General features: G+C 48.4%; 1 protein-coding gene and 1 long non-coding RNA gene across 5 annotated transcripts in view; one reads left to right on the forward strand and one right to left on the reverse strand.

The window, feature by feature from the left end:
- Positions 1–15,975, reverse strand: part of Slc43a2 (solute carrier family 43 member 2) — a 38,158-nt gene that overhangs the window by 7,975 nt on the left and 14,208 nt on the right. For 2 of the 4 annotated variants that reach the window (XM_074046568.1, XM_074046566.1), the window contains exons 5-8: positions 4,240–4,332; positions 2,837–2,970; positions 2,551–2,753; positions 1,970–2,116 (exon numbers count right to left, since the gene is read on the reverse strand). In XM_074046568.1, the coding sequence (XP_073902669.1) occupies positions 1,970–2,116; positions 2,551–2,753; positions 2,837–2,970; positions 4,240–4,332 (577 nt within the window). Of the gene's footprint in view, positions 1–1,969; positions 2,117–2,550; positions 2,754–2,836; positions 2,971–4,239; positions 4,333–10,434; positions 10,438–10,614; positions 15,370–15,975 lie in introns of those variants that run through there. The other 2 variants (XM_074046569.1, XM_074046567.1) reach the window with 2 other exon arrangements.
- Positions 1,721–4,100, forward strand: LOC141413803 (uncharacterized). The gene is made up of 3 exons (XR_012438710.1): positions 1,721–1,856; positions 3,117–3,255; positions 3,896–4,100. It is a non-coding gene; the product is annotated as an uncharacterized lncRNA (long non-coding RNA).

The following is a 15,975-nucleotide window of genomic DNA, read 5'->3' on the forward strand; positions in this document are numbered from 1 at the left end:
CGGGGAGGCTGAGTCTGTCACAGGCTCCCAGGACAGTTATGAGAACGGGCTCAGCTCAGGTGCCCGCTGATTTCTCCTGTCTCCTGTTTCCTAATCACGGGCAGGCTGGTGAGTCAGGCCTGTGGCGCTGGCCAGCACCGTGATAGGGGAAGTGGCATGCTGTGTACAGAAGGCCTGGCAGACTCTGAGTCCCCACTACCACGTGACCCTGTGGGAATTATCGATCCATCACAGTTACCTCCTGCTGCACCCAGAGAGTGAGGTGAAAGAATCTACCCTGAGCACCAAGCCAAGCCATCTGATATCACAAGTCTCTCACAGTCAAAGTTATCTTTCTACCCCACCCACTCCCTGACCCACCAACAGCCCCTCTGAGCAGAGCGAGGGCTGCAGATGTTGGGTGCCAGAGGAACAGGATGGGGAAAACCAAGCCACTGGTGCCCAGCTCAAAAGTGACTTTTTGACTGTAGGAAATAGTTGGAAAAAATTCCCCAGGCAGGAAAAGATTTTTACTTGAGTAAAAGACCAGGTTGCCGGTGGCTCATGCCTGTAATTCTAGCTACTCAAGAGGCAGAGATCAGGAGGATTGTGGTTCAAAGCCAGCCTGGGCAAATAGTTTGAGACTCTATCTCGAAAAAACCCAACACACAAAAAAAGGGCTGGTGGAATGGCTGAAGAGGCGTAGCCATGGAGTTCAAATATCAGTACTCAAAAAAAAAAAAAAAAAAAAGATCAGAGGTTGCCTTGCGAGAGAGGCCAGGGATCAGCTTTTCCTCAGGGGGCTATCTGGATTTTTAACGAGTGTTACATTTTAAAAAGGTTCCACCAGGTGTAGTGGTGGACATCTGTAGTCTCAGCTACTTTAGAGGTTTATGCAGAACTGCTTGAACTCAGGAGTTTGAGACTAGCATGGGCAACACAGAGAGACCAAGAAAGGAAGAAAGCAGAAGGAGTGGAAAGAGAGGGAGGGGAAGGAAGGCAGGAAGACTTAAAGGGTTCTAGGATGGAAATGAGGGGAACATCACTGGGCTAAACAGGGCTGACTCAATAGGTTCCGTTCCCCTGGAAGCTCCTGAGGGCCTTTACTCATGTGCTTTTCAAATTTTTGCACACGACACTCAGCATTTCTCCATTTTGCTTCGGAACCAGTGTTATCTGCTTCCCTGCTTTCCTTTTGTGAAAAGCAGGACTTCTTACCCGTTAAAAACAGGTATTTGCTATTTTTACAAGGCCTATGGCATCTTCCCCTTGGTAAAAACAAGTAAACCAACAAAAGAAAGTTGCACGCCAGTGAGCTTGCCAGCAAAGAGGATGTGCCGACTGTGTTTGTCCCACTTGCTCGGAGATGACTAAAGCTGACTCAGCTCAAGCCCTGGGGAAGTACTGACTTTCTCTGGAGAAGCAAAGCCTCCCTCCACTGAAGAGCTGCACTGCTGTTTTTCCACGTGGGTTATCAGTTCTGTTTACCGGCGTTAACAAGCCTCAACTGGATTGCGCGCTCCTCCTGGAAGCCTCTGCCGCCACCATTTCCCAGTCTCCAGCCAACACACCCACCCTCCCCCTGGGCCCCCAGGGTCTCCAGATGCCGTATCTGTGGTCTACAGGGCTGGGCGTGGGACTGAATTTACTGTCTTCAGCAGCCTCCAGGTGCAGGCCTCTGCTCTGCAGTGTTTTCGCTTACACACACATACCCTGGCCTTCCCTGCCTACCCTGGCCTTCCCTGCCTGCCCTGGAAACATAAACCCCACACCCTAAGCACATGGAGCTATTTCAGTCCTCTCCTCCCTCCTGATCCGGGAAACCCCGGATGGGGACATGAAAGAACAGTCAGGCTGGCGGGGACGAAACAGCTCTGGTAAGCCAACAGGGCCCCACTGATCCAGCTCCACCTAACACCTAGCACTCGTCCACACTGGCACTTGAGGTGCCTCTCCTGACATTATGCACCCAGCTCCAGGGGACACCTACCTGCATTCTGGTCACCGCTAACCAGGAACTCAAGGATGCTGTTCATAGCCCCCATGTAGAAGATGAGCCGCAGCTGCGTGACGCACATGGTGACCAGGCTGAGAAGCAGGATGGGGCTGAACACACTGTGCATGAAGGAGGGGGCTGCTGTGGGGAGAAGATGTGGGACTCAGGGTTGGGACACAGCCCACATACCATCCAGGACGTGGGGGGTCGGGGGGGTTGTTGGTGGGGGGCTCGTAGAGGAAGGAAGCCTGATGTGCTGGAGATGAGGGGAACTGGGAAGGGCCCCAGCGAGGTTCGTGGTGCTGATGCTGGATTGGACAAGTCCCCTAACTCTCTGAAACCTTAGGGTGTTCACCTGTAATTCAGGGCAAGCAGTGCCACTGCCCCTTTGGAATGAACTGGGAATTCAGTGAGACGATACCCGCAGAGCCTCAGTGCAGCCCCAATCGAGGGGGCCTGGGCTGTTGCTTCCAGATCTGAACTGGCAGCTACTCCAAGTTGCCCAGGGTGTGGATGCAGTTGCCCCTGTAGACATCTCAGGTGGATCTGGACGGTGAGGACCACGAGCCAGGTACCTGTAGCATCTGGCTGGCACTTCACCTCCAGGTCGACGGTTGACAGGCACAGCTTGTGACCCTCCTGCAATGCAGCTTGCTCCTTGGCACTCCTCATGGAGCTGCCCACACTCAGGCGGCGCCCCACTGTGGTCACCTGCTTGTAGAACTGCTTCCCTGTGATCTTGTGGTCAAAGCCCAGCCAGCTGAACTTGATCTTCACCCTGGAGGCAACAGGAGGGTGTTTGTTGGTGCTTTCCAGGACCCTGGCTGGCATGAGGGTGGGGCAGAGAGCACGCCTACTTACGAATAGTCCATGTCCTCTGGCCCTGGGAAGGGCTCCAGGGGCCAGTTAAAGAAGCAGTTGAGGAAAACCAGCCCAGAGCATCCGGCCCAGACCACAAGGATGACGATGAAGGAGGCACCAGAGTCATAGATGAGCTGACAAGCACAAAGGGATAGTGGTGGGAAGAGGGAAAGCCAAAGTGGGCAGAATGTCATTAACCTCCTGTGCACCCAATATGGACCACATTGTCTTGGAGAGGCCTTTGCTGGCCACCCTGTTACTGTTATATCTGTCTCATCAGCTCACAATGAACAGTGCTGGCTGAGATGATTCTGCTTCTTGATTCATTCACCTGTGTATTGTCAGTCTACCTCCCTGAGGACAGGAATCTGCTAGCCTCATCCACTGGTGTTTCTCCAGTACCTTGCAGAGTACACATGGTAAGTGCCCCAAAATACTCAAGGAATGCAGACACGAACATCTCCCTCTGTGAAATGTCTCCCTCTGCTTGACCCTGGCACACGTCCTCACAGTGGGACTAGGTGAATGTGATCCTGGCAGAGTAAGGGCTGGGTACCGTCCTCACAGTGGGACTAGGTGAATGTGATACTGGCAGAGTAAGGGCTGGGTATCTGGCCTGGCAAGCAGGCAGGTTGCTGAGCCTGCTAGTGGCTACTGTCATTAGTACCATTTCTTTCCAGCACCTATATGGGAGTTCCCAAAGTACTGGCACACAGCTGCCCAGCTCCCCAGGGAGGAGGCCAGCACTTAGCTACTAAGAAGAGGAGGAACTTGAAGGCTCCTCCACCATTCAGGAGCAAGAGAAAGTTCACAGGATGGCCAGCCAGGTTCCTAGCCCCTGCCACCTGGATTCCCAGGTGCCCAGCCTACACCCATGACTCCCTCTCCTTACCACAGCCCACTGCCCACCCCCACCCCGCACACAGTGTAGCTACAACTTGGTGCTGGTGTCTGGGAGGAAGAAGCCCCTGCTGAAACCCTGACAGGACAGCAGGACTTGGATGGGCCTGGTGGACGGTGAAGCGTGTGCTTCATCCTGACCCAGTGTGACTTCCACAGGCTCAGAATCCAGCCTAGGGGGGAAACAGCTGAACCAACTTAGCCAAGAGCAGCACTTTGGCTAACGGGGAGCAACAGCCCAACAACAGGCTGGGAGCACTCAGGACCGGAGGTGAGTTCACTCACCCTCCTTTTCCTACCCTGGCCTGTGGTCACACACTACAGCGACATGGGCCCTGCGGTGACAGGTGCTTCCTGCTCAGGTGGGAGGGGTGGAGAGGGGCTGTCCCTAGTGCCCACAATTCCTTCTCTCATCAGAGAGGGTTACAGCAGCCTTGGGGAGGCCTCTGAGCAGAGATCAGGACAAAGCAAACGTGCTGGAAAACCGCTGGCCACATTCTCACCTTGATTCCTGGGAAGGTGACTGCCGAGGAGGCGTAAGATCCAATCATCAAGGCAATAAACGTGGACCGAAGGTCACCAAACATGTTGGGCAGCTAAGGGGACAGAGGAGGAAAGGTTTAGGGAGAGGGAGCAGAGAAGCAAGGCACTGTCAGACCTCAAGTCTCACCTGCTCTCCCTCCTGGGTAATCCACAGGGTAGGAGTCCAGGGTAATTACTGCTAATTGCAAGCTTTCTCTAGATGTGAAGAGATGATTATTTCACTTTCTGCCTGGGATTACCCCACCCCACCCCCACTCCCTGGCATAGGCCAGGGGCCTTGTCTTTGCAGGTTTACACTGAGACGCAAAGCCTTAGGCACTTCTCAAAGCAAGAAAGCCCGTTAAAAATAAGAATCTATTTGGGGATAAGAGTGTCATTTTATAAATAAAAATATCAGAGTACCAGAAGGACCAGATGTCAGCAAAAGCTGCCTTCGGTTTTGAGAGTAGGTTTCTGGAAGGTGCCAATCAGAATTCTATAATTCCCTCGTGGCTGACAAGGGTTTCCGCTTTTCAATTTCTCTCTTTTTGTTCTGGGTGCACTGGTGTTTGAACTTCCGGCCTTACACTTGATAGGCAGTCGTTTAGTCTACCACTTGAGCCACAGTGCTGGCCCCTTTCGCTTTAATTACTTTTGAATAGGGTCTAGCTTTTTTGCCCAGGCTGACCTGGACTGTAATCTTCCTATTTTCATTTCCCATGTAGCTGGGATGAAAGTCATGCCACACACAGTTTTTTACTGGCTGAGATGGGGTCTCACAAACTGCTTGCCAGGGTTGGCCTCAATTCTCAATTCTCCTGATCCCCACATCCTGAGTAGGTAGGATTACAGGCATGAGTCACTGCGCTCAGCTCCTGCTTCTGAATTTCCAAGGGCAAGGAGAGAATTCTCTCCTCTCCTAGTGATCAATTGGTACCTGAGAAGGTCAAGTTTAGAAAGACTCAGGCTCCATTTCCAACATGGCCACTCTCAGTGTCACACAGCAACTTGCCCTGGGAGCAAAGCAAGAGGGGGCTCATCTAAAATGACTTCCAGGATGAACCCTCCAGTGACTGCAGAAATCCAGGTGTGGTTAAGATACTATCACAGACGCATGAATTTCAACAGATGTGGAGATGAACACGTCCAACCAGCCAGCCACACTTTTCCAACTCCAGAAGAGACTGCACTGCATGTACACCTACAGTGTCCCTGGTGTTGGGGACACTATGAAAACTATGCCAACCTAGTGTATTGAATTCAAGCTGCATATATGGACCTTAAGCTATGCTCCCCTTCCCCATTTGTCTTAAATCATTTTTGGTTTATCAAACATGGCTACAGCTAAGTGTGGTGGTGCACACCTACAATCCCAGCACATAGGAGGCTGAGGCAGGATTGAGAGTTCAAGGTCAGCCTAGCCTACACAAGAGAAATTCTATCTCAAAAACGAAACAACCATGCCTACTGCAAGCAGCTCATTGCTGCTGAACAGAGGTAGTTGGAACTTAGCTATCACTTCTGTTTTACCCACAATTGTCAATAAGCAATGCATATTATCAAAATTTTAAAAATTCCCAAGCTCACCATCAAGAAAATGAAAAGAGCAAGGCGCCAGCAGCTCACATCTGTAATCCTAGCCACTCAGGAGGCAGAGATCAGGAGGATCTCGGTTCAAGTCATCTTCAAGCAAATAGTTTTCGAGACCCTATCTCGAAAAAATCCATCACAAGAAAAGGGCTGGTGGAGTGGCTCAAGAGGTAAAAAGCCTGCCTATCAAGTGTGAGGCCCCAGTACCACCAAAAAAAAAAAAAAAAAGAGTAAGAAACTTAAGATTTTGGGGGCTATCAGGAATAAGAAGAAATGAATTAATTATACTGTAGGTACAACTAAGCCACTTCATGGTGTGAGGCTGGGGTCGTCAGCCAAGATCTCCAAAGAATTTCAGGTACACAAAAAGTCTTCCCCTGTAGAGTGGGTCCTTCTCAAGAAGGGTGTAAGATGGGTACAGGACAGGGGCACAGGAAACATAGTACATTCGTGAGTGCCCAGACCCACCCCTGTGAGCACAAAGGTGCTCCTGCCTCTTGAGTAACTGCTACTTATGATTCATGAACAGGTTCTGGTCTACAGCTCACATATTTCGGCAGCTCCACGCTGGTTATGCCAACAAAGAAGTTTTGTAGAGGAGGCATCCCTGGGGTCACATCCACCCCAGGGAAAATCCAAAGACTGGGTTCTCCTATGCAGAAGGAGGGAACTGCTCCCGCCTGGGATTCCAGTCCAGCCAGGACTGATGAAGAAAGGAGGGGATCAAGGGATCAAAGGAGGCTTAGAACCCAACCAGAAGAGCAGATGGAGGCCAAGAGTCCAGCTTCCTGGATGCAGGATCCAGGCAGGTTAAACAGTCTTGTTCTAGAGTGAACCTATATGCACATAGCTATTATTTTTTTGTAGCACTGGGGTTTGAACTCAGGGCTTTGAGTTTGCTAGGCAGGTGCTTTCACCACTTGAGCCATTCTGCCAGCCAGAAATGTATTCTTTTAAGTAACAAATCTTCTATCTCAGGAAGGGTGGGTTATGGTTTTGTATCCAACGTTTTTTTAACCCAGTGTCTCACTGAGCCATTCCACCAGCCCTTTTTTGTGTTGAGTATTTTCAAGATGGGGTCTCGCAAACGATTTGCCTGGTATAGTTTTGAACCACGATCCAGCTCCTGAGTAGCTAGGATAAGAAGCATGAGCCATGGTGCCTGCTTAGTCCTTTCCTTTTTTCCTTTTTTTTTGCAATACTGAGGCTTGAACTCAGGGCCTTCACCTTGAGCCACTCCACTAGCCCTTTTTTTGTGATGGATTTTTTTCAAGATAGGGTCTCCAGGACTATTTGCCCAGGCAGGCCTTGAAACGAAATCCTCCTGGTCTCTCCCTCCTGAGTAGCTAGGATTACAGGCGTAAACCAACAGCACCTGGCTGTCAGACCTTTTCTTTCTACCTTCTTAGTCTCAAGATTGCCTTAAGCCTCACCCAAGCTGGCAGCCAACACAACAGGGCTTAAGGCAAGCAGGTAGCCTGCCTGATCTTCAGGAGTCTCCTCCTGGCTCTAGGCCCAGGACAGAGAACAGGAACCTGGGAGAAGAGGCTGATTTTCCACCTGTCTGTGGCTGAGACCCTAGTCCAAGGCCTGGACAAGGACAGCATCTTTCCAGCTGTCCCTCCTGCTAACCAGCGTTTCCCTGCCTAGAACATTCTGATCAATACCAAGAGAATTCTTCTCTTCAACATGGTGGTTTGGCCAGCAGAACCATTCCTAGGATAGTGCAGAGCCTCAGGCCAACATCTACAATCTTATATTTGAAATTACAATTTCTTTTTCCGATTGGAAAAGTAGTATATGCTTCAGAGGTTTAGGCAGGAGGATCTGGAGTTCAAAGCCAGTGTGGGCTACATGGCAAGACTCTGTCTCAAAAAACAACAAAACAATGTATGTCTACTGTAAAACATTTGGAACAATGTATACATAAAAAGTAAAGTAGTCAGGCACTGGTATCTGTAATCCTAGCTACCCAAGAGGTAGAGATCAGGATGATAAAGGTTCAAGGCCAGCCCCAGGCAAACAGTTTACAAGACCCTGTCTTGAAAAAAAATCATCACAAAAAAGGGCTGGTGGAGTGACTCAAGTGGTAAGAGCACCTGCCTAGCAAGTGTGAGGCCCTGAGTTCAAACCCCAGTACTACCAAAAAAAAAAAAAAAAAAAAAAAAAAAGAGAGAAAAGTAAAATGTTACTCTTACATAGTCACATTACCATTTCCATATCTTTAAATAAATAATTTTCCTTTAAATAAATATAAAAGTTTAACACAACTGGAATCATATGGAACATATTGTTTTATAAGCTTTTTCTCTTTTTTTTTGAGATGGGGATCTCACTATGTAGCCCAGGCTGACCTCAAACTCATGATCCTCCTGCCTTGGCCTCCCAAGTCACTGGGAGTACAGGCGTAGGCCACTTTTTTGTTTTTACTTCATATAAACATTTTCTAATACCATCTACTATTCTCCAACATAACTGAGACAACTACCTATTATACCTTTATCTGTATCGCCTATAAGTTATGCAATCATCATGTTAAGCCTCAGTCCTTCTCAATTTTTATCATATAAAAAATATATGGTTGGTAGAGTGGCTCAAGTGGTAGAGCACCTGCCTACCAAGAGTGAGGCCCTGAGTTCAAATCCCAGTACCACCAAAAAATCCCATAAATTGAAAAAAGTGTTTATTTGTCTTCTAATCACTTTGAACAACTTTAAAAATATATATTCCTCTTTCATTAATCTTTTTATATTGATTTTGTGAAAACTTTTTTTTTTAAAGGCAAGGACTTAGTATGTTGCCCAGGCAAACCTTGAACTCCTGGGCTCAAGCAATCCTCCTTCCTCAGCCTCCCAGGTAGCTGGAACTACAAGCAGGTGCCACGGCCCTCAGCTATAAAGGCTCTTTATATATTAAAAACATTCAAGGCTGTCCACGTACCCCAAGTATATTTACCCACTTTGTAATTTAACTTCCTCTTAGTTCATGATGTTTTTTGACCAAAACCAGTGAGAAAGGTTGTTTTTTGAGACAGGGTCTCACTATGTACCCCAGGCTGGCCTGGAACTCACTACATATCCCAGGCTGACCTCAAACTTGCCATCCTCCTGCCTCCATCTCCCCAGGATTGAGATTATAGGCATGTACCATTACACCCTGCTAGAAGTTCTTGGATTTTTTGCTTTATTTTCCTTTCATTTATGTATTTGTTTTTTGGCAGTACTGGGATTTGAACTCAGGGCCTCGAGTTAGGTAGGCAGATGCTCTACCACTTAAGCCATGCCCCTAGCCCACCCCTTTTTTGCAATACAGGGGCTTGAACGCAGGGCTTACACCTTGAGCTACTCACCAGCCCTTTTTTGTGAAGGTTTTTTTTGAGATAGGGTCTCAAGAACTATTGGCTTAGATTGGTTTCGAACCAATCAGGTTCGAAACCTGATTGTACTCAGGAGTGAGTACTCTGCCTCCTGAGTAGCTAGGATTACAGGTGTGAGCCATCAGCACCTGGTTCCTAGCCCTTTTTGCTTTAGTTATTTTTCAGATAGGGTCTTGTGTTTTTGCCCAGATTAGACAATCCTCCTACTTATGCCTCCCATGTAACTGGGATGACAGGCATGTGACGCCATGCCCAGCTTTTTATCTGAGATGGGAGCTCATGCTAACTTTTGCCCAGGTTGGTCTTGAATCATGATCCTCCCAATCTCCACCTTTTGAGTAGCTAGGATTACAGGCATGAGTCACAGTACCTGGCTAGAAGTTTTTAAATAGGTAGTCAAAAGTACGTAGGAGCTACTTAGCATTTCTATCAGATGAAATCGTTCTGAAAAGGACTTTAAGGTTGACCTTGACCAATGAAACCCGAAGAAAATAGTCAATGTTGTGGTCACGAAAGAATAAGAAGTGCAGCCGGGGACCGGTGGCTCACACCTGTAATCCTAGCTACTCAGGAGGCAGAGATCAGGAGGATCACAGTTGAAAGCCAGCCCGGCTTTTCCCTATCTGGAAAAAAAACATCACAAAAAAATGGCTGGTGGAGTGGCTCAAGGTGAAGGCCCTGAGTTCAAGCCCTAGTACCGCAAAAAAAAAAGAGTAAGGAGTGCAGAAAAAGACAGGGTTTTCCTGTGAACACAAATTACTTTTCTTTTCTTTTTTTTTTGGTGGTACTGGGGCTTGAACTTGGCTTCATGCTTATCAAACACGTGTGCTCTACTGCTTGAGTCACACCGCTAGCCCATGAATTACTTTTCTAAGTGGTAATACTAATTTGCATTTTCTCTTTTAGGCTGGCCTCCCCTCTTCCTCCCAAAGCTGTTCTGACTGTGAGAGTTTCCTCACTGGCTGTGCCAGGAGCTGCTTGATGAGATTATTAAGTAGTAATGCATATATTAATAGCAACTATTGTTAATATTTAACTCTGTATCATCATTAGAACCCTCAAAGCAACTGTATAAATATCACTTGTCACCCTCATTTAATGGGTACAAAACTTAAGAGTCAAGGGACTCCCCTAAGTGGTACAGATCGGATTTAGGATTCAATAGGATTCAAGCATTATGCTTGTGGGCATAGCCACTAGGCTACGCTACCTCCTGGGAGCTTCAATGGCCGGGTGTGATATATACTTCAGTTTAGGCTCCCAGGAAGTTCTCTTTCCTCACACCTCTTCCACATTCCTTATTAAGCATCCTGTCTGATTCCCACCCAGGAGATTTCTTACATCTCTTCTGCTGCTCCTTTTAGACCCATTCACCTCTGCCCTCTCCTACCCTCGGCTTTCTTTGGCTGACCTCCCTGTGGTCCAGGGCCACACCACAGAGTGATGTGCATTTGCCTGTGGGCTCACCCTTGTTTTCCTTCAGGTCTGGGTCTCCTCCCTCCCTGGTCTGGCTATCCCTCCTCATCACCCTCTCCTCCTGCCTCCGCCCAGCCTCCACTGCTCTCCTGGCTGCTCAGCAGTAGTGCTGAGCAGAGTGCCCCAGTACAGCCTGGAGGGCTGGTGAAGGGGAAGAACCAGGTCTGCTGCCAAGTAGGAAGCTGGAGCCGTGCTGCAAGGGCAGATGCCAGGGGAAACACTCGGCACAGGCTGCTTCCTGACTCACTACCACACTCACAGTTGGGGAGCACAGGCCCCTCTCCTGGCTCCTGGGTTCTCCTAATCACCCTGCTGCCTCTGCTCTGCTCCGTAAACCTACCCCTCCCTCTCTGGCCTGGGCTGTGGGGCCTCCACTCAAGCCTCCCTCAACTGGGGAAGCCTGTGATGACTCATTCTCAGCCCCTCGGCTGCACCATAAACAGGCCTGGCTGTGTGACCTTCCCAGAGGGGAAAACAGCAGCTGCAGGCAGCCCCTCCCCTGGCATACTGGCCACAGAGCACGGCTTCTGGACAAGAGTCCCCAGAGGCCAAGGCCCCAGGACAGAGAGTTTAGACTGTCTTCCGTGGAGGACCCTAAGATGCCCAAAGGTATATGCCCCTCTCTCCAGGAGCCCACAAAGCAGGCTGTGGCTGGTGGCAGGCAGGGACAGAGGGTCACTAGGTAATGTCCCTGGCACTAATTTTGCAAATCCATGGTCTCTGAAGTATATCAGCCCTGGGGCATACTCTGGCCTTTAGGGAGATGCCACACCTGCCATGGGGAGGCTTGGGTGCCAAGCAGTGGGTGGGAGCTGGCATTCTGGCCCTCAGGCCCCTTGTAGAGGTAAGCTCTGTCCTCAGGTGACTGGTGTACACACCCAGTGTTCCGTACAACCTGTATAGGCTAGGATCCAGGTACCGGTCTAGACAAGCGGACTCAGCACAGCTGGCCTGTTCCCTAATCCAAACAAGCAAGTGCTTCTCAGCACACACTGCCTGGGAGAAGGTCCTTGTGGTCACCTTTCCGCTTCATTGCTGAAGGGGTGGGGAGGGGGGACTGCCTTCCCTCAGCTACCTCCCTCCCCACCTGCCAGATCCAGCCGTGATGATGTCCCTACAGCACTTTCTATCCACCCCTGCCCATGTCACATGCTGGAGCAAACTGATGAGGTGAAACCTGTGATGGGCAAATTTGCCCCAAGCCAATGGTGATCAGTTGACTGCTTTAGGTTCCCAAGGCATGGATCAGAGGCCCAACAGGTTCCAGGCACCAAGAGAGTCCTGCACGGGGGAGGGGGCAGGGGGGAGAAATGACCCAAACAATGTATGCACATTGAATAAATGAATAAAAAAAAGAGAGTCCTGCCCGCTTGGCACCTGGGTTCTCCAGAAGGGGTGGGAAGCACCATGGGGCCTTTCTCTGAGCAGAGTGCTAACCTCCTGTCCCTTCACTGGAGACACTTGTTTCCTTGCTCTTCCCCTCAGATATCTTTTTTTTTTTTTTTTTTTTTGGTGGTACTGGGGTTTGAACTCAGGGCCTTCACCTTGAGCCACTCCACCAGCCCTTTTTGTGGTGGTTTTTTTTTGAGATAGGGTCTTGGGAACTATTTACCTGGGCTGGCTTCAAACCATGATCCTCCTGATCTCTGCCTCCTGAGTAGCTAGGATTACAGGCCTGAGCCACTGGCACCCAGCTTCCCTCAGGTATCTGAAGATGAATGTTTATCCTGTTTTCTTCCAACTCCAGTCCAGCTCCCATGGGATTATTTATTACTTAGGTTTAAAGTCAGACTTCAATGAATCAAATGGGAAAAGCCACAGCAAAATTTTTCCTGAAGGAGCCTAGCAACATTTTGTAACCCCCTTTCTGTGAGGGCTTCAGCTCAGAACTCCCCATCCCACCCACACCGACAGGGGTCAGGGTAATGAAGTGGAAAAGAGATGTTCACAATTTTGGCTCCATCTGCTCCCATCTCCAAGCAACTCAGGCCCTGGACTGTGGAGTGGCGGCCCAAAGACGCCATCTCAGCAGCCGGCCGGTGTTTGTGCTCCAGCTGATGAAGCGAGTTAAAGGGCTGCACAAACGCAAGGCAGTGAGCAAACAGACCAGAGTGTGCTGACCAGCTGTCCAGGGGGAGGCCCAGACGCCCCACCACAGGGAGTGAGGTCCCCTGGACTGGCCTGGCGCCTTCCCCCCCAGGAGGCCACACGCTGGCCCAGGCCTCATGCTGCAGGGACCTGAGAGGGCCAGCGCTGGCTGTGGGACAGCCCTCTGAGTTCCACTCTAGAAGAAAGAATGACCCAGAGTCAGACCTCCCGGGCTCTGGGGGAGACAGGCTATAGGCCATCTCCTGCAGTATAAAGAAAGGTATTTTGCCAACTTGGGGCCCCCTCTCCACCAATGGAGTAACACCCCACAGCCCCTTTTGTCTTTACTTAGACGATAAGCCATGTCACACAAAACCCCCTTGGGATTCAAGAAGTCCTCAAATTAGGGTTTCCATGGCAACATATTCCCTCACATTCCCAGGTTATCAAGGAGAAATTATCCCTGGCTCAAAAACAGTTTTTGATTTTGTCCAAAAGCAGATTTTGTTTAGGAAGTTCCTAAAGGCAACCGTAAAGACTTCTTTGTCCCCCGAATGAGAACATGGGTGGGAGACACAGACAGAAAGTGGCACTGTGCTGCTAGCTTGTCTCTGGGAGCTGCTCCTGACAGTTCCCCTTTTTAAAGGCCTGGGCTGTGTCAGAAGGAAATCAGCTCTGCTCAGCAGAGGCCCCAGCCAGCCGAGAACATTGCCCAATAGCTTCAGCTTGTCCTCGCTGACCTGCTTCCTATTCTACTTCCAGGGTCTGTTCTCACGAGATCAAGCCTTGTGGGATAGGGGATATCCAAGGAGATCCCGCCATGTGGGGGAATGACCTCAAAATTGTTTAGAGAGTTGGCCTTTGCAGCTAGAGAATGTAGGGGGCTAAGAGGGGTGTCAGCCCCCACCCATGGATGGGGAAAAGTGATTTAGCAGCTTCTTTGAACCTCTATCAAAGGCTGGAAAACCTTTTCCATGAAGAGCTAGACAGTAAATATTTCAGGATTTATTGGCCATATGGTCTCTGTCACGACTGCCTGACTGCTACTGTGGCATGAAAGCAGCCATAGACAATACAAGCTCAAACAGGCACGAGGACAAAACCGTGTTGACAAAAACAGGCAGAGGTCTAGATTAGGCCTAGGGGTGGCAGTTTGATGACCCATGCTCTAGACCCAAGAATGGAAGCCTTAGAGGCCAAGCTATGTTCTCCATTATTCAGATCCCTGGTAATCAAATGCTTCTCACTATGTAGCCCGGGCAGCTTCCTACCTACCTGTCTGTGGGGGGAGAGCCAGGAGCTCACAGAAACATCCTACACAGTGGCTTCAGCCTCACCCAGACCCATCTTCAGAAGACAAGGAAAGCAAGGGACACTCCCACAGTCACAGTAGCACATACACACCACGGGCTTGCAAATAATTTCAAGGAGCGAGCAGCTTTGCTGAAACCTATTCACAGACCACATAGAGGCCTAAAAGCCCTCCAGTAAGATCCCCACTCACTCAGAAAGAGCTCTTACAGAACATTTAAATAAATAAATAAATAAAGGAACTCTGTAGAAAAGAGGACGAATGGTACAGAGAAGCAATTCACAGAAGACATACAATAAAGAGGTGAAAAGATGTCTGGCTTGCTCATAATGAAAGAAAACATTTAAAATCTTGGTACATCATTTTTTACCAGGTCAGACTGCCTACCCAATATTTTAATGATGAGTGAGCTGGGCTTAGAGGGGAATGGGGAAAAAGGCACTTTTGCTGCTATGATTGTATGGGTGTGTAACCTTTTTAGAAGAGAATTTGACAGCCTATATTAAATTTTAAAACATGGTAATCCTGTGGCACAGCAATTCTACTTCCAGGAATTCATTTTACAGAAATACATGTACAGGGATGTTCACTTTGGCGGCATTCATAAATTAATTGGAAAAACTGGAAACCAATCCAAAAATCCATTAGTAGAAGACTGGTAGAATAAATTGTGTTACATCTATATTACAGAACAATATGGAACTGTTTAATAATGGGAGAGATCTTTAGAGTACAATAAGAATGCAGATCTCTAAGTACAACAGGAAAAATGTAAAAGACTCACTAGGTGCCAAAGTGAATTCTAACAGTTCTTTTTTTTGGCAGTACTGGGGATTTGAACTAAGGGCCTGTGTTTGCAAGGCAGGTACTCTACCACTTGGGCTATGCCCCCAGCCCTTTCTCCTTTAGTTATTTTTCATATAGTATCTTCAGTTTATGCCCCAGCCAACCTAAAGTGACATCCTCCTATTTATGCTTCCAGCATAGCTTGGATAACAGGTGAGAGCCACCAGCTTTTTATTGGTTGAGATGAGGTCTCTTAAACTTTCTGCCCAGGCTGGCAGGCATGGCAATTCCCCCAATCTCTGTCTCCCAAGTAGGTAGGATTACTGGTGTGAGTCACTGAGGCTGGCTTTTTAAAAACGAGTAACATTGGAATATACGGATTTAAAGCAATACTGAAGAAATATATTCCAAACTGGTGAAGACAGACTTAAGGCTTCATGCTTGCTAGGCAGGTGATCTACCATTTGAGTCACTCTGCCAGCCTCTTACTTTATAAATACAAAAAACAAGAAGAAAAAAAAAAAAAAACAGTATTTATGGACTTATTAGTTTCTCATAAAAGCTTCTTGAACAAAAGCTTGAGTTTATTTTAAAAGCTATTTATTTATTTTGGTGGTGCTAGGGATTGAACCCAGGGCCTTATGCATGCTAGGCAAGTGCTCTATCACTGAGCCACATCCCCAGTCCTTGGTTTTTCTTTTACTATATAGCCCAGTCAGGCCTTGAACTCAAGATCATCCTGTATCTGCCTCCCAAGTGCTGGGATTACAGGTTATACAGCCCCACTTTCAGCTTAAAGGCTTTCTTAAAGGGGACCCATGGCATGGTACTTTTTAATCTATTTATTTATCTTTTTTTTTTTTTTTTTTCAGTGCTGGCACTCTAAGTCAGGGTCTCATGTACATTGGGGAAGTTTTCTGCCGCTGCCTGCCCCCATTTATCTTGAGTTTTATTATGAGCTGCATTTTGAAGCTTAAACTCAAGTCCCACAACCGTCTTGTTGTTCTATCCCTGAAATTCAGACCTGCCATAACAGAGGCCCAGCATGACTAAAATAATGGGAGCAGCGCCAAGTTTTTATATTTCATC

The sequence above is a fragment of the Castor canadensis genome, chromosome 11 (assembly GCF_047511655.1).
Source record: "Castor canadensis chromosome 11, mCasCan1.hap1v2, whole genome shotgun sequence".
In the NCBI taxonomy this organism is placed as follows: domain Eukaryota; kingdom Metazoa; phylum Chordata; class Mammalia; order Rodentia; family Castoridae; genus Castor; species Castor canadensis.